This window comes from Monodon monoceros, unplaced genomic scaffold (genome assembly GCF_005190385.1).
Source record: "Monodon monoceros isolate NGI ecotype Baffin Bay Population unplaced genomic scaffold, NGI_Narwhal_1 Super_Scaffold_22, whole genome shotgun sequence".
Lineage (NCBI taxonomy): Eukaryota > Metazoa > Chordata > Mammalia > Artiodactyla > Monodontidae > Monodon > Monodon monoceros.
In genome coordinates, this window is record NW_021703779.1 from 85,220,068 (window position 1) to 85,238,720 (window position 18,653).

At 43.2% G+C, this 18,653-nt stretch overlaps 2 protein-coding genes across 2 annotated transcripts in view; one reads left to right on the forward strand and one right to left on the reverse strand.

Moving 5' to 3' along the window:
• ARL13A (ADP ribosylation factor like GTPase 13A) overlaps nt 1-9,040 on the forward strand; it is a 10,149-nt gene extending 1,109 nt beyond the window's left edge. The window contains exons 3-8 of the mRNA XM_029240682.1: nt 3,446-3,695; nt 4,588-4,693; nt 5,206-5,393; nt 6,246-6,336; nt 6,432-6,594; nt 7,905-9,040. Of these exons, the coding sequence (XP_029096515.1) occupies nt 3,446-3,695; nt 4,588-4,693; nt 5,206-5,393; nt 6,246-6,336; nt 6,432-6,594; nt 7,905-7,912 (806 nt within the window). The 3' untranslated portion in view covers nt 7,913-9,040. The remainder of the gene's footprint in view (nt 1-3,445; nt 3,696-4,587; nt 4,694-5,205; nt 5,394-6,245; nt 6,337-6,431; nt 6,595-7,904) is intronic.
• Nucleotides 5,293-18,653, reverse strand: part of TRMT2B (tRNA methyltransferase 2 homolog B) — a 37,544-nt gene continuing 24,183 nt past the window's right edge. Inside the window, exon 10 of the mRNA XM_029240681.1 lies at nt 5,293-5,628. The gene's annotated coding sequence lies outside the window, so the exon portion shown is untranslated. The remainder of the gene's footprint in view (nt 5,629-18,653) is intronic.

Here is an 18,653-nt window from a genome sequence, read left to right on the forward strand (position 1 = left end):
CACACACACACACACACACACACACACACACACACACACACACACACCCTTGAGGAAAAATAATGGATTTTTTTCAGCTCTGTATCTTCAGTCTCTGTACTTTTAGTACGTTCAGGTAGGTACTCATTCACTTGTGGAACGAATGTTCTCCCTCATTCCACCATTCTCCTCAGGCTACATGTTGCCTCATTCCAACTTTTCCCTCTCTTCCCCTCCCCCCACCCTCAGAGTGGCAGCCCCAAGCACATTTTAGCCAATGGTTCAGCCTGGTATCCCACCTTATGGGCAGCAGACTTGACTGCCTCTCCCAATTCTCTGATTGGCAGAAATGGTAAAAAGGTAAGCAGCACCAAGAAAATCAAGGAGCCAGGGTAAATCACAAAATTACTAATAAAAGTGGGGATAATTTTTAGAGCCCAACTCAGCCCCACCCCTAGATTCCCATCCAGTCTGGGTGGGACCCGGGAATCTATGTTTTAAGAACTCCCCAGGCCTTTCAATTGGCCAATCAGCTTTGGGAAGCACTCATCTGTAATTAGTCCTATGCTATTTTGCCTATGAGAATAGCATCTGCTTTCTATTCTAATTCCTGGAGGACAGAGCCTGGAGTCTATTTAATTTGTTACTGTATAACTTGCCTTGTGCTTGGTGAATAACTTGGGGCTGATTGATAAACCAATAGGTTTATGGTTGTGACTTCATTCACGGAGAAGTTTTTAATGGCTAAGAAGCAAAGTGCCACTGATGTCACATTCTAAAGAACATCTCAGGCCACCTCTGTCCATGCAGGACTGCCAGAGTCAATCTAGTAGGTTCCTCTGTACCCAAAATGCAATAGCTTGCCCCCCCACCAGCTCCTGCAAATGTTTATGATTGCCAAAAACAGATAATAGCCTAGGGAGGAAGCTCCAATCTACAAGTAGTAACTTGTGTGAATCTCTGAAGACACCAGCTATAAAATATTTGGGGACATAAGCCATTATCATTAACAACATCATTCACTATAACTATTTTGTCTGGCACGGTCATATGGGGCAAGAAACCCAAGCATGAGCACAAGCAGGTGCCCTAAATGAGGGCGTTTAAAGCAGTTTCTCTCAAACCCGGCTATACATTTCAATCATCTGGGGAGCTTTAAAAGAAAATGCTGCCTGAGCCCCGCCCCAGATCTATGGCATCAAACTCTCAGAGAATGAGGCCTAATGTCATAGGTTTTAAAAGCTCCACAGGTGATCCTGAAGCATAGTCAGTACTGAGAGCCAAAAATCAGAATCACCTGAAGAGCTTTCACACCAACTGATCTGGGACCTGAAGGTTCAGATATTTTGGCCTGGAGAAGGCCCAGGGAATCAAAATCTTAACAAGCACACCAGATGATGCTGAGACACAACAGGCAGGAATTTTACTGCTCTTTAAGGCAGTGGGTCTCAAAATGTAAGGTGCAGAAGAATCACCTGGGGATTTTGTTAAATGTAGGAGTTTGCTAAACATACAGATGCTTGGGTCCCAAGCCTAGAGATTCTGATTCATTTGGTACAGGGTAGGACTTAACAATCACCCACATGTAACTCTAAAGCAGACAGTCCCCAAACTATGCTTTATGCAACACTCTGCTAGGGATATAGAAATGGATTCATCTCAGTACCTGTCCTCAGAGTGTTTATAAATTAATAGAGGAAATAAGAGAAATGTAAATTTTCAGGGGACAACTTCTGGTGGCATCTAGAGTTTTCCAACAGTACATTGAACTATTGAAGAAATGGTAAGGTTTCAAGTAAAAAGAAAAAAAATGGAGAAAGATAAAGCTTGCAATGATACAGAAAACAAGATTTTAAAATTACCTTTAGAGTTTTAACCTCTTCACTTATTATTTTTAAATAGTCTAATACAGACATAACAAATAACACATCAAAGCTGTGACTGAAAATTATATGTTCTGTGAAAGCTATAATTAAAAATAAATCATTGACTAACATAAAAACAGAAGAGGACATTATGAGATGACATTAAAATGTAATAATATGTACATATACACATATAGACATGTATACATGTAAATGTGTGTATAATCATACATTTCCAAAGATCTGAAAGCATCCTATTAACTTCTCAGCTAAACGACTTATTCTGGCAATCCTATGGAAAATGTTCCAGGTAGATTTGAAACTATAAATAAGAAGCTACTGATTCTGGTCTTAGAACTCCCAGGTATGAGTGTAGAGAATCTATAAAATCATTTTGCTACTAATATGGGCAGAGAGCTGGGCCAGACGGTCAGTTCAACAGACTGGAATGTATCTATGGACTGTCATGCTGAACCACATTTCTCTGGGGGCTGAGTGAGGGGTGGAATGCCCTGTGGGATTGTATGGTCTGGCCATAGCCTTGAAAGGGCAAAGGTATCTGAGTTTGGCATGGTTTCTCGGAGGAGATAGGAGGAAGAGGACTTCATACGCTCATCCACAGTAACAGGCACCATAAACATTTACTGAACACCTACTGTGCATAAGGGAATGCAGAGCCCCTCCCTCACAGAGCTTAGATTTTAGCTGGGGAGACAGGACATGCACAGAATGAGGTGAAGGACCAGTTTAACAGGTCACGTGTTCAAAAAGAGAGAGAAGTGAGAGCTGGACTGGTCAGAGAAGCTTCCTAAAGTAAGTGGTACTTGAGCTGGGCCTTGAAGAAAGGATGCGAGAGAAGAGCATCCTGTTCATTCATTCATTCACTCATCAAATTCATTCAACAAATATTTATTGAGCACCTGTGTGCCAACCTCTGTGCTTGGCATTATGTATATAACAGTAAGTAAAACTGAAGGGGTTCCTATCCTGTTGCAGTTTATAACCCAGATAAATAAATCATAGAATTTATAACACTGTAATATGTGCTGTGATGGTGGTAAGCCCAGAAGAAAGTGGGGGATGATGGTGTGAGTTAGAGAAAACTTTCTAGAAGGAACAAGATCTAAATTGATATTTAAAAAACAAAATAGGTGTTAACCAAGCAGAGAGTAGTGGAAGAGTGTTCTAACCAGCAGGAATAGCATCTTGTGAAGGCCCAGGGCAAGAAAGAGCATGACAATCATGTGGAGTGGGGGGTAGAGAGGCACATGAGTCAAGAAGCATAGGGAGGAAGAGACTGGGTACCAGGGACCCTGGACACCAGTCAGGGAAGAGATGGATCTGGCAGGTTAGGAGGCAAAGGAGTCTGTATGCTACCTTCGGAGCAGTGGGTACTCACGGCAGGTTACTGAGCCAGGAGAGGGTAGCATGAGCAAAGTGCGGTTTAGGTGGATGGATTGGCGAGCATGAGCCAGATGGCAGGATACATTCGTAGGATTCCTCAGGGCAGGCTCTAGTCAAAGTTCAGATCATCGTTTAACAAATTCATCTAACTATAGCCCCGTTTTGTTGTTGCTTCTCCTCTCTTCCCCTATGTATAGTACTCCCCAGTAGGATGGGCGGTTGTATGAAACCTGAACTGACCACACTCCTGCTGGATGATTATGAAGTTTCCGTCTACGACCTGAATGGAGACAGGAATGGCCGAGAAATCTGGCCAAGCTACTATGCGCAGGCACATGGACTTGTTTTTGTCCTGGATTCCAGTGACTTAAGCCGCATGCAGGAAGTGAAGGTCATCTTACCACACCTGCTGTCTGATGAAAGAGTGGCCGGGAAACCCATCCTACTGTAAGAGTCTGCCTTTGTGTCCAATTTCCCCTTCCCATTTTGTGCCTTTAGAAGAAGCAGACAGAGGAAGGGTTACGTGGTCCCTGTGTCACATCCAGTTAGACTTCCTCTCCTCTTTGGCTGAGGGGGAGTGGCCCAGTCCTCTGGGGGCTGTTTTCAAGAGCCACTTTCTACCAGGCACTGCCATGGGGGAACCTGTTACCTAACTGTGCAAAGGTAATTTTGAAGGCAAGCATCAGAGGGAAATGGAGAGTAATATCTGGATCTTCCACTGCACCCCCCGCCCCAACCCATCCCTCGACTCTTCCTGAAGACTGCCTTCCTAAATTTGCTTCTTTTTTCTGGCTTCGGTCTTTGACCCTGAGATGATGGCAGAAAACCCCTATTTTGTATATTCAGTGCCAATGGCCTCCTCCCCTGGTAAACTGCCCGAGAGTTATGTAACTAACTCTTACCCCAGGGTGATGATTCAGGTGGCCAGTCAATCCTCACCCCTCCCCCACTCCCTTTTAGCCTTTTTTGTTCCCCGTTAGGACCACCAACCCAAGCGTGGACAGAGTTTGGGGGAGGATGTAGAAGCGCCAATTCGTTCGTATCCCAGTTAGCAATTCTAATTAAAGTTTGATGGTGCAGTGTAGAGGAAGTGAGAAATGAGGCCTGGGGATTATCTCGGATTCAAATTACTTGTGCTATTCTTTCCTCCACTGAGAGTTGGCTAGAAAAATGTCGGGCTCACCGCACTGGGTATGGCTTAAAAGCTAGTCCCTGGATATGTAGCAGCTGTACCAGAATTGGTTGTCCCCCTCTTTCCCTTCTTTTCTTTCCCTTGGCCTCTATCTCAGTTTTACTCTTCCTCTCTTCTTCCCTCCCTCTCTCCAATGCCCGGCTTTAGCCTGGCCAACAAGCAAGACAAGAAGGACGCCTTGCTACTTCGTGATATTACTGAATATCTGCTGCTGGAAAGGCTAACAAACAAGAACCAGTCCCTGTGCCGAGTGGTAAGTGTCCAGCCCTCCCCTCCCTTGTCCTCTCAAGCAAGGCCGATGCCTCCCTTGGCCCATGATCAGCCTCCTATGCCGGGTCTTAGGCAAAGCCTCTCTTTGCCAGGCAACAACTACAATGATGATTTCTGACTCAACAGTGATAATAAATATCACACTCTTACAACACTTTCACATCTGTTTTCTCATTAGGCCTGCAAAATAGCTCTTTAAAGTTGGAAGTTTCAATAGCTTCATTTTATGGTTAAGAAAGTTAAGGCTCAGAGACTCTGAGTGACTTGTCCAAGATCACACATCCAAGACATTACACTTGATTAAAGGATCTTAGCTTTTGTACCTTTCATATACCTTCTCAGGAGTGAATGCTGAGAATCTCCTAGGAAGTCTTAAGAGCCTCTCTAGGCACAGCAGAGCTTATGTGCACCTGTGCTCTTTGGCTGAGGGTGACTGGGACTGTGAGCCCCAGGGGTCCCAGGTTGCTGGGCTGGAGCCTTCTCTTTTTGTCACAGGAGCCCTGTTCAGCCATCAAAAACCGCCAAAGAAGGAACCATGAGCCTATAATTGGAGGCCTGCGCTGGCTGTTATCTGCCATTGGGGATACATATGAAGAGCTGTGTGCTCACCAACAGCCACTCCCATCGAGCATCCCAGCCCCCAAGAGCACCAGAGGCTTTGGGGAAATATTCTCATCAGACAGGTACCGAGCTGTCTCTATTAGGTGTACTGATAAGAATAGATGAAAAAGGGCTTCCCTGGTGGCACAGTGGTTGAGAGTCCGCCTGCTGATGCAGGGGACACGGGTTCGTGTCCCGGTCCGGGAAGATCCCACGTGCCTCGGAGCGGCTAGGCCCGTGAGCCATGGCCGCTGAGCCTGTGCATCCGGAGCCTGTGCTCTGCAACGGGAGAGGCCACAACAGTGAGAGGCCCGCGTACCACACACACACACACACACACAAAAAAAAAAGAATAGATGCAAAAGTCAGTCTTCAACATAAGCAGTGAGTTCTGGGAGGGGCATGGATTCTGTGCGGTGCTGAGCAAGTCTCTCAAGATCAGTTGGCCCAAATGGGGCGAGGGCAGTGACCACAAACACACCAACATTGTTAGGTACACCCTCCCCTCGGCACAATTTGAGTGGTCACGTCAGTGGGGTAAGTTAAGTCATCAGTATTACATTGTCTCCAAAACAGGGTTTCAATTCCCTGGTTTGTCACAGAGAGGAGAAAAGGAGCACGAGCCCCTTAAGGAGCTTATTGGCAATATTCTATGGCTAAATACCCTGGAGGTGCCCCACATTCTCCGCTTCCTGTTCTCTGATCATCCCAATGATAAGGAAAGATGGGAGGGAACAGGAATATGGAAAAGAAGAAGAAAAATAAAGAAAACGGGGTGATCAAGGTTTTGAGGAATAAAAGGACTAAATGTCCTCTTGTTCTGTTGTCCCTTTAATTGTTCCAAAGACATATGGCAGGGATGGGGGGATAGCTGGATTTGATTAAGGAGCTTGCATCTGTTTTCACTATGGCTTTGTCCTTTCTATCTTCCCCAGCTTCACTACCAGGATGGGAAAGTCCAAAGAAAAAAGACAGCACCTAGGACAACACTCAATGGAACCTAGGCCTCTAAAGCCAATCCTACAGGTAAGTGGCTCACTAAATGTTATTGCCCCAGGGACCAATCCCTGAGCTCTCGGGCACCAACTGACTTTTTTTCCCTTCATCTTCCTGCTATACAGAAAGAAGGTATAATAAGACCTAAAAAGAACACATCAGTAACATTTGCTTTAGACGAACCCAAGGAGGAGGATGAATGTTATGGGGGAAATGGAGCTTGTAACACCACTGAGCCTGGCTACAATCAGAGCCCCCAGCTCCATATGCTGAGAAATCTTTTTGAAGGTAATCCTGGATCAGTGGTTAGTCAGAGAAGAAAAGATATAAAGGCCTTTCCTCACAATTTATATAACAGTATTCCTATTTTGAGTCCAAAACTCTTTTCTCATACTATGGTTGGTGGTCAGAAGAAAGATATGTAGATGAAGTGCTTGGGGATCACCATCTGGCCATCCAATATGATGCCCCAAGATCTTTGTTTGGATGGCTATAAGGTTATCTTAAAGGTTATGATTTCCAGTGGTGGAAGTACGAATTGGTACAACCTTTAGGGAGAGTAGTTTGGTTGTATGTCTCCCTCCCACTCTTCTTCTCTCTCTCAATAGATATATATCGAGAACTTTAAAACTGTGGAAACCCTATGAGCCAATCATCTCATGTCTTGAACTGAAGCCAAAGATAATTACACAAGTACACAAAAAGGATGCTCATGGTTGCTCAATCATAGCATTGTGTATAACAGCTAAAAGTTGGAAACAAGCTAAATGCCTAACAATAGTGAATGGCTAAATCAATTATGGTGCACCCACACAATGGAATACTATGCAGACCTTAAAAGGGCTAATGTTGACTTATATTTACTGACATGGAAAGTTTTCCACAACTCAAAGTTTTGTTAGAGAAAATGGCAATTGAGAGCACAGCACATACAGCATGATGTGTACACATGCATAGAATATCTGGAGGGGAATCACCGAACACAAGCAGTGGTTTTCTCTAGGGGTACGATTCTAGGTGATTTTGAGAAGAGCCAAGGTACCTTTCTTTGGATTTTTGTATTACTGGAAATTTTTTTAATAATCATATATGATTTCTCCCAATATACTAAAGGCACTAAAAAAATCTGTGAGGACTTAAAGGCCCATTGTTGTTAATGTCTTCTCCATCTCAGTGTTCCTTGGCCCCAGTCTCCATGACAATAAACTGTCAATATTATAATGTCACTTCTGCTCTCCAAAGGATCTGGCCCTTCAGGCTACCCCAGAGCCTTGGGTTGTTACACCTACACAGAGGGCCCTAGATAGGAACATTGAGGAGGAGAGAGGTACTGCTCTGGGAAGGAGGATGAGAGGTGAGTGGATGGAATCTGGCAGAAGAGTGGAGGAAGTGTCTTTCTAGATGTCAGAATCTACCCTTAAATCTCTGTCCAAAATTGAAATCCATTTTTCATTTCTATAACCTCAGAACCAAGGGCAAAAAAGAGAGAAGACACTGGGGACCTTGGAAAGTAGCTAACACCCTCCTCACCTGGATGGACAGGAAGCCTGTTGCTTAGCTTTGCTTGCAGTGACTACCTATTTTCTTTCTTTTTTTAGACTTTTAACAGAGTGCTAAAGAGGAAAATGAAGGGAAGTCAAAAGAAACATCTCATATCCCTCCTTTAGTAAATGGGTTCATCTACAGAACCATTAGGATTATTCAGTTTTTCAATTTCTGTTTGTTACTACCTCTACAGTCCCCCTACAACTCCACCTACTCTAACATATCCCTGAGAACTCCCATTGTGCCTGTACATCGACATTCGAGCCATAAAATGAATCTTATCCCCACCGAGAGGCTCAAGAACAGTTAGGGGGCATCCGTTTGAGAGTGAAGACAACGTTGGCAAAGAAGATCAGAGCCTTGACGTCTTTGTACCCAGATGCTCCCGATGAAGTCTGTGAACAACATGTTGTGGGTGACCAACTGCAGTTGAGCCTTAGAAGTACAGGGTCAGTTTAGAATTACATTTTCCCCCTATGTTCTTGGGTGGAAGGGGACTGGCATAAATAAATAGAACTGTTCTGCTGAGAATTATGCTCTGCTGAATCATTTTCAATCATGCCTCCGAAAACAACTCAGTTTTAAATTCCCTACCACTGTCTGAGAAGCCTGGCAACAATTCTTTTGCTGTCCTTTCAGGAATAGCAATTGCTGTCTCTCCTAACACTTAGGTTAGGTATGCAAAAACCGTACAAGCTTAAACACATTCAACGCTCCATCCCAAGGAAGGCAGTAGTAGTGGTGGTAATCATTCTTCACTATTAGTTCAGCTGTTACTTTCACCATCAATACCACAGCCCCCATTTACTGAGTGCCTTCTGGATGTCAGACGCAGCACTAAGCTCTTCACGTTCATTATCTTATTCACAAAAACCCTGGGGGTAGGCAGTATACCTGCCTGCATTTTACAGATGAAGAAACTAAGGGGTAGGGAAGTTAAATAACTTATCCAAGGCCCCACAGCCTGTAAGATGCAGAGCAGGGAACCAAATCCAGATCTGACTCTAGAGCTACTTTAGGCCAGAAAGATCTGCTTATGCTTTGCTCAAACTCTACCCAGAAAGAGAAAGCTATACCCAGGAAAGATGCTGAAGCCTCACCACGCCCATGTCAGAACTACGTTGACAGCAATAAGCACACCCATGGTAGTGGCAGACACGGGTGAGTGAGCACTTCCATTCTGCCAGACGCTGGGCTAAGTGGTTTACATACATTACTGCCTTGCATCGTCACAAGCCTATGAGGTCGGTTCTATTATCATCATCTTGCAGAGGCAGAAATTAATGTTCAGAGAGGTCAAATCATTTACCCCAGGGCACCCATTAGGAAATGGCAGAACTGGTTTTCAAACTAAGCTCCAACTCCATAACTCATGCTCTTAACTCCTACCCTATATGGTCTCACCAGGCAGTATAAACCAACTAGCCTATAATTGTTTCTGAGAGATAGAAACCTGGCACATAAAGGATCAGTCTCACAACCCCTTCTGGAGGGCCTGACACTGTCAAAGACTGCAGCATTTGTTTTATGCATTGCATATGGCCTCATGTCCAAGAGGATCACCCCAGGCACTTTGTGGGTCTTTGACAGGATTCTGACTAAGGCTCAGCTTATTAGTCATGGAGCTGGAAGGAACCTTATAGAACCTCTAGTCCAACCCCAGTTGTTATACAGATTAGGAATTTGGTACAGAAAGGTTAAGTGACTTGCCCATGACTGTAGAGCGATCACTGACAGACATGCTCCTAAAATCCAGATCTCCTGCATGCCAAGCCAGTGTGCTATCTTCCCTGCCCCAATGTACTACACCCTCTCTGGGGCTTCTCTGGCCACTCTTGACCCACCTACTTTCCTCCAATTTGCCCAATAAATATCACTGGAGAATTCTGCTGACAATCATTCTCACCCAGGGATGCAGCAAATATCTCTACTGAAGAACAGTTTTATCAGGCAGGAGACTATAATTCAACAAACCAAGGTTCTTCAGAAAATTGGACCACCCACATTTCTCTATATGGCATGTATGTCTATGAGGCAGGCATACTTTCTCAGCCAAGAGAGAAGGAAAAGTATGGCTAAAAGGGTGTGGGAATGCTATCTATGAATATGGGCAGGGTGGAGAATTTAGGTTGAAACGACCTCTGACAAAACTGAATTTCAGTATATTGGCATACTTCCCTTTGTACAATATATGTGTTCCTGGGTGTCAACCAAATTTTCCTACATAAAATCTATCAACCAAAATTATTTAAAGAGGGCTTCCCTGGTGGCAGAATGGTTAAGAATCCGCCTGCCAATGTAGGGGACACAAGTTCCAGCCCTGGTCCGGGAAGATCCCACATGCTGTGGGGCAACTAAGCCTGTGTGCCACAACTACTGAGCCTGCACTCTAGAGCCCGCGAACCACAATTACTGAACCCTGCGTGCTACAACTACTGAAGCCCACACGCCTAGAGCCCATGCTCTGTAACGAGAAGCCACCACAATGAGAAGCCCACGCACCTCAACGAAGAGTAGCCCCCGCTCGCCACAACTCAAGAAAGCCCACAGGCAGCAATGAAGACCCAACGCAGCAATCAATCAATCAATCAATAATAATAAAATGAATAAATAATAAAATGATTAATAAAAATTTAAAGAATATCCCCCAATACAGCCAGCATACTCTTATTTAACATCTTTACTGAAGTATAATTGCTTTACAATGTTTAGCTGCTGCTGTATAACACAGTGAATCAGCTATATGTATACATATATCCCCATATCCCCTCCCTCTTCTGTCTCCCTCCCACCCTCCCCATCCCACCCCTCCAAGTGGTCACAAAGCACCGAGCTGATCTCCCTGTGCAATGCGGCTGCTTCCCATTAGCTATCTACTTTACATTTGGTAGAGTATGTATGTCAACGCTATTCTCTCACTTCGTCCCAGCTTACCCTTCCCCCTTCCTGTGTCAAGTGCATTCTCTACATATGTGTCTTTATTCCTATCCTGCCCCTAGGTTCTTCAGAACCATTTTTTTCCCTTAGATTCCATATATGTTTTAGCATACAGTATTTGTTTTTCTCTTCCTGACTTACTTTACTCTGTATGACAGACTCTAGGTCCATCCACCTCACTACAAATAACTCAATTTAATTTCTTTTTATGGCTGAGTAATATTCCACTGTACAATGTGCCACACCTTCTTTATTCATTCATCTGTTGATGGACACTTAGGTTGCTTCCATGTCCTGACTATTGTAAACAGTGCTGCAATGAACACTGTGGTACATGACTCTTTTTGAATTGTGGTTTTCTCAGGGTATATGCCCAGGAGTGGGATTGCTGGGTCATATGGTAGTTCTATTTGTAGCTTCTTAAGGAACCTCCATACGGTTCTCCATTGTGGCTGTATCAATTTACATTCCCACTAACAGTGCAAGAGGGTTCCCTTTTCTCCACACCCTCTCCAGCATTTATTGTTTCTAGATTTTTTGATGATGGCCATTCGGACCAGTGTGAGGTGATACCTGATTGTAGTTTTGATTTGCATTTCTCTAACGATTAGTGATGTTGAGCATTCTTTCATGTGTTTGTTGGCAGTCTGCATATTTTCTTTGGAGAAATGTCTATTTAGGTCTTCTGCCCATTTTTGGATTGGGTTGTTTGTTTTTTTGATATTGAGCTGCATGAGCTGCTTGTAAATTTTGGAGATTAATCCTCTGTCAGCTGCTTCATTTGCAAATATTTTCTCTCATTCTGAGGGTTGTCTTTTGGTCTTGTTTATGGTTTCCTTTGCTGTGCAAAAGCTTTGAAGTTTCATTAGGTCCCATTTGTTTATTTTTGATTTTATTTCCATTTCTCTAGGAGGCGGGTCAAAAGGATCTTCCTGTGATTTATGTCATAGAGTGTTCTGCCTATGTTTTCCTCTGAGAGTTTTATAGTATCTGGCCTTACATTTAGGTCTTTAATCCATTCTGAGTTTATTTTTGTGTATGGTGTTAGGGAGTGTTCTAATTTCATTCTTTTACATGTAGCTGTCCAGTTTTCCCAGCACCACTTATTGAAGAGGCTGTCTTTTCTCCACTGTATACTCTAGCCTCCTTTATCAAAGATAAGGTGACCATAGGTGCATGGGTTTATCTCTGGGCTTTCTATCCTGTTCCATTGATCTATATTTCTGTTTTTGTGACAGTACCATACTGTCTTGATTATTGTAGCTTGTAGTATAGTCTTAAGTCCAGGAGCCTGATTCCTCCGGCTCCGTTTTTCTTTCTCAAGATTGCTTTGGCTATTCGGGGTCTTTTGTGTTTCCATACAAATTGTGAACTTTTTTGTTCTAGTTCTGTGAAAAATGCCATAGGTGGTTTGATGGGAATTGCATTGAATTTATAGTCATTTTCACAATGTTGATTCTTCCAATCCAAGAACATGGTATATATCCCTCCATCTGTTTGTATCATCTTTAATTTCTTTCATCAGTGTCTTATAGTTTCCTGCATACAGGTCTTTTTTCTCCTTAGGTAGGTCTATTCTTAGGTACTTTATTCTTTTTGTTGCAATGGTAAATGGGAGTGTTTCTTTAATTTCTCTTTCAGATTTTTCATAATTAGTGTATTCTTATTTATTTTTGAGTGAATAGTTTTGTTGCTGCAGGCTGTTACCATACTCCAAACCCTTTATCAAGCTGGGTGACCAAGCAATTTTCCCCAGTGAAGACTGGAATAAGAGTATGTACCTCACAGGCTTGTTGGGAGAATCAAAGGGGACAATCCAGAGCAAAATGCTTAGCAGAGTGCCTGGCACAAAATAAGTAGCTCATGAAATGTTAGCTACTATTATTATGATTAGGGGAGGATCTTAGATCATTAGATAGCTATACCCCCTTTCTGAGAGAAGTATCCTCTTTTCTGCAAAGAACAACCCAAAGAGAGATGTCTTAGATTCTAAAATACAAATAGTATAGGGATCTAGGGTACCTATAACCACTGCCAAGCAACGATTCCCAGGTTTGAGAATCCTAAACCTGCCAAAGAGGTCTTACAAATCTGTCTTAGCGTGGCAGCCCAGGGACCAAGATCAGTGAGAGTTTCTTGAGCCTTGAGGGTAAATTTTCTTTCAGGCAAGCGGTTGCCTTGGAGTTTCTCTCATTGTCAAGGTCTTGGCCTCCCTCCTCCAGGATTTTTAAAGTCTAGCTCCTGTCAGAGACACTTTGAACATATAACCCTGGCCCATCATTCAACAAGCCCCATGTGGCTCCGGATACTTGTCCACTTTGTCTTGAAAGACAGGCCTGGGCTTTCGGACTAGAGAATTCCATATGTATAGGTAGAGGTGTCCCTCTGCTCTGAATGGTTTTTACTCCTGAAATCTTGTTACTACTCTTCATATACTGTTTCTACCCACCGTGTATTGCCCAATCAGTAAGGTTGGTATCCAGTATGATCTGCAGAACATGGGTCAGAGATTCAGTACACCATAAGGGTTAAGGAAGAACTGTGGTAATGTAAGGGTGGAGATGGAAACCAGGAATAGCTAACCTAGTCACAAATCCCATGGAGATTTGAGTGTCTGGGCCATCCCAGTGGTGTTTCTAATATCACTCTTCCCTCCCAGTATCCTATTAAAAATCACTCGTTTTCAAGGCAGTTGCAACTGGCAAGACCTAACCAAATACACCGAACACAACACCACTCAGGAGAATTTTGCCAATTAGCATCCTTAACTATAAAACACCATTGGCTATGGGTGGAGTAGCGCTCATGCCTGGACTCACTGCTTTGTCACTCACCCCTGTAAACCCTTTATTGGATGGGCCAAACTTGGATTTCTGACAGGAAGGGGTGTAGAGAACAGGAGCTCTATCGCCCAGCTTTCCAGGACTTGAAACCATCCCCCCATCCCACTTTATTTTCACAGGTGTGCCTAAAAGAACTGCAGCCATGGCACCCCGACCTGTGCCTTATTCCTTTAGCTATAATAATCCATCCTCCCACTCCTCCTTGCCTTTTCTTCCATATCAAGTTACGTGGAAAACACAGGTGGAGTTGTTATCCCAGGCAAGAGAGAAAGCAGGAGGAACTTCCTGCTGTTGGCAGGGAGATAGTATCAGCTGAGTGTCGTGGGAGTCAGGGGGCTTGTACGTCCACTCCGGTGCCCCTGAAGCGCCCAGATCAGGTTCAGGGAGCCCGGGAGGCTCTGCTGTCAGGTGCCGGGCAGAACGATGTTAACAAAGCCTCAAACTGCGCTGTTCTATGATGACTCAAGAATCCCACGCAATCCCACGCTCCTGCCAGTCACCACTTCTAGGAGCTAAAATAGACCTCTGATGCTAAGAGACAGCAGGCCTTTTATATCTGCTCAGAAAAATGAGCCCAGCCCTAAGAACGATCCTGCTGTTCGATACAATGGAATGTTATACGGCCATTAAAGATGCAAACTATGCACACTGTGCAGGTGGGAACCAGAATGTGAAATAATGTTACATGAAAACAGCAAAGTAGGAAATAGGTACACATGCCAATCAGAACTATGGAAAACACACATCGAAGAGTTCATCCCTAAAGAACCAAAGAAAATGAAGCACCACAGTCCTCTGAGTTTCCACCCCCCCACACACACACACCTTTTATTATAATACACTTTTTTAAAACTGTCGTGCTGGTCATGCTAGGTTACTGAGGCACCTGTCTTTTAAGTGACACAGGAGTTAACTCTGCAGATCATTTAATTCAGGGAATAAAGAAGAACTGAATGCTAAGGGGGCTGGTGCTTTAAAATGACTGGATTCTCCCTCTTCCCACGCCCCTTCTCAAGATCAGGGCACGTTATCATTTCAGGTTTAGCACTCCAATGAGAAATTCCTTCAAAACACCTAGCCCACCAAACTCTAAGATGGGAGTTTAAAGGAAACATGTATTTGGACCTCTCTGAAGTCGGACTGCTGTGTTTTGAACTAAGCTAGCTTATATGGAGAGAAAGGAACTGTTTTTTGATAGGCTGACAGAAATTCCTTATTGAAAAAGAATTGCTAAATGCTCTCCCCCAACCCCACCCCTTGTCACCTTGTCACTGGTAGTGCTTAGAGTTAGCCAAACATCTAGCACATATTTGGGTGTCTGGGTGAGCACTATTCTCTTTCTGGGGTCCTGGCTTCAACACCTGCCCAGACTTGGTTTTTCTAGAATTAGCTTCCAATCAGTATGTTTAGTTTTTAAAAGACTATGTGTAGATATTTTTTTAAACCTTGTATTTTGAAATAATTTTAGATTTACAGAAGAGTTGTAAATATAGTACAAAGAGTTCCTATATACCCTTCACCCAGCTTCCCCTAAGGTTAACACCTCATATAACTCTGGTATATTGATCAAAACTATGACATTAATGTTAGCACAATACTATTTACTAAACTACAGGGCTTCCCTGGTGGCGCAGTGGTTGAAAGTCCGCCTGCCGATGCAGGGGATACGGGTTCGTGCCCCGGTCGGAGAAGATCCCACATGCCGCGGAGCGGCTGGGCCCGTGAGCCATGGCCGCTGAGCCTGTGCATCCGGAGCCTGTGCTCCGCAATGCGAGAGGCCACAACAGTGAGAGGCCCGCATACCGCAAAAAAACAAAAACTATTTACTAAACTACAGACTTCATTCATATTTCACCAGTTTTTCCACTAATGTCCTTCTGTGCAGGATCCAATCCAGGATCCCATGTAGTGATTATATATAGAACGTTTAGTTAAAAAAAAACACCCCTAGAAACAAGTTTCCTTTTAGGAGGTGGAACAGGTAAGCCAGTAGGTGTATGGGCAATTTATGATCCTGAGCTATTCTACCCAGAAGGGAACTCTATCACTTCTGTACCAAAGCCCTTAATTCAGAACACCTCATCATGGTTATTTTCAGAAAACATGTCTTACATCAGCACTTCTCACAGTAGTACAAAGGGATTTGACAAGTGGGTTATTTTAGCAACCAATATTATGAAGGTGACAAAATGAGCAGGATGGCCTTATCTGTTTCCTATGTGTCATTTTTCTTCAAACTGTATTGAAACTTTTTACTAGAAGCTGTAATATTTGAGTGTAACATAAATGCTGAGAAACACCCACACCAACAGGGAAGGTACTCTTTCCAATGTGTGTTTGGTTTTGTTTGCCTGAAATTAAGTATTGAAATCTTACAAAAACCAAATTGATTAGGTTATTTTGACTCGTTAATCTTGAGAGGAAAGGGAAAGCAGGCTATAACATCCATTTATTCCTTCAACAAATAATCGGATAATCAAGAATAACTCCCCCCATAATCCATGCCAACTATGTGCCAGGCAATTTGCAAAGTGCTTTACAAATATTGTTTCCAGAGGATTTAAGAGGTTAAGTAACTCACCCAAGGTCACACAGCATAGAGTGATGGAGCCAGAATTCAAGGCTGGGTCAGCCTGATTCCAGAGCTGGTCGTCTTGGCCAGTATGCTATGTTGCCGCTCTGAGCACCTGCTCCATTTCAGTCACTGCGCTGGGTGCTAGACAGAGATACAACACTGAACAGCCCTTATTCCCTCAAATCTTACAGTCTAGTTGGAGGAGAGAGACCATTAAAGAGCTAAGTAACAGCCCTCTCTTCTCCTTAGGTATTCCTTGGATTGGTTACAAGTAAAGGTGATCAGTAAATGCAATCAGTGAATCCCAACACCTTTATATATTTAAATTCCTTTTTTAGGTCCTCAGAGAAAAGTCCTCTCCCCTCTGTGTACCCTGAGGATCCCTAACAGTTAGGAATGAACTTGAGGATATTGACATGTTCCTCCATTTTGTGGCTCTGGGCTAGATGTCAGCATTGCACACACACACCCCCACCCTGCCAATTAGTCTCCTTTGATGAGAAACAATGGGAACTATAATGTGCAGATACATATAATGATGAAATCAAATCAGCTGATGGAAATTTTTAAAGTCTGGGACACAATAATTATATTCCACTTCAACTGTCTTTTCACACTTGCATTAATTGGTGAGCTCTAAGGGAGCTTCAACTGGTTCATGACTATATGGCATTCCATTTTGAAATATATTTCTTAGAAAAATGACAATGATGACCCTGTAAATTATAAACTGGCAACGTGATTTTAAAAGTGAAGGGCTGGAAGACTTAAATCTCAGCAAATGACAATCATTCTCTTCTCTCTCCCAGCCTCCAAACAATCAAATACCCAAACGCTGTGGTTTTCGAGGCTGGCTGCATATGGGAATCACTGGGGAAACTTCAAAATTACCAATGCCTGTGTCCCACCCCCAGAGACTGTGAAGACTTAATTGATCTGGGGTGTGGCCTGGGTTTTGGAAGTTTTAAAAGAACCCCAGGGGATTTTAAATGTGCAGACAACTTTGGGAACCACAGCCCTAATCGGAGGATCATAACCCTGGCTGCACGTTAGAATCATCTTCGGGGCATCTTTAAAAAGTCCAGATTCTTGGGCCACATCCCAGACCAATTAAATTAGAAGATGTGGGGGTAGTGCTCAAGTTCCAGGAACCAGGATTTTTTGAGAAGGATTTTTCAAACAACCAGGATTTTTTGAACTCCCAGAGGAGTTCAATGTGCAGCCAAGACTGAGAAGCACGGCCGTAGGTGCAACTCCACACCTGCAATAAGGGCAATGGCAAAATTTGCACTCAGACGTTCAGCAACTCTGAGATGAGCCTAATGTGAAGAAGCCAGTTCTAGAAGCCAGGTGGGAAGCAGGCTGAGGACAAACCCTTAGAACAACTGTCCTACTTTAATATTAAAATGAGCTCACTTTTCTCTTGCCATGTATGAGGGTCAACTTTTAAGGCTTGTCTAGGATCACTAGTAACTGATGGTATCTAAGCCCCACTCCCCACCACACCCACCAAAATAACTGCAGAAAGAATGGGAAATAAAGTACTTTAAAGGGATGAAAACCTTTGCAAAGGGCTGCAAACCACTGCTCAGAGACCCTGCATGGATGTAGACAAGGAGGAAGCAGAAAAGCAAGCTATTTGACCTACGTATTATCCAACTAGTTAGTTTTTTACCTGCAACTTCATGTGCAGTTTTACTCACCAAGCCAAACTCTGGGCTTGGAGGAAAAAAGCCCTAGACCATGATTCTCTGCCTTACCTACACATTAGAGACATCTAGGGAGCTTTTAAAATAATGAGGCTAGGGCCACACCCAAAGTGAATTAAATCAATCTCTGAGGGGATGACATCCTGGAATCTCTGTTTTAAAAGGTCCCCAGAAAAAAAAAAAAAAGGTCCCCAGGTGAAAAGGTGAGGGAGAGGGATAAACTAGGAGGTTGGGATTAACATATACACACCACCATGTATAAACTAGATAATCAACAAGGACCTGCTGTATAGCACAGGGAACTCTACTCAATATTCTGTAATAACCTATATGGGAAAAGAATCTGAAAAAGAATCTGAAAAAGAATGGATATATGTATATGTATAACTAAATCACTTTTCTGTACACCTGAAACTAACATAACACTGTAAATCAACTATGCTCCAATATAAAATAAACATTTTAAAAAATACGTATCTTAAATAAAAATACTTTTAAAAGTAAAAATTGCTTAAAAATGCTAAAAAAAAAAGGTCCCCAGGTGATTCTAATATTGCAACTGTAAAACAAAGAATATTGTCCACCATCCAGTTCTACCTACAGTACACCCTGAAAGGAATGCAGAGCGAAGATCAAGAATGAGGCACTCTGCTCTGGGAAAACAGGCAGAACAGGCCCTCAGTTACATATTTTCAGGAAAAATTTTTATGAACCCAGATTCTTGCATCTTCCCATACT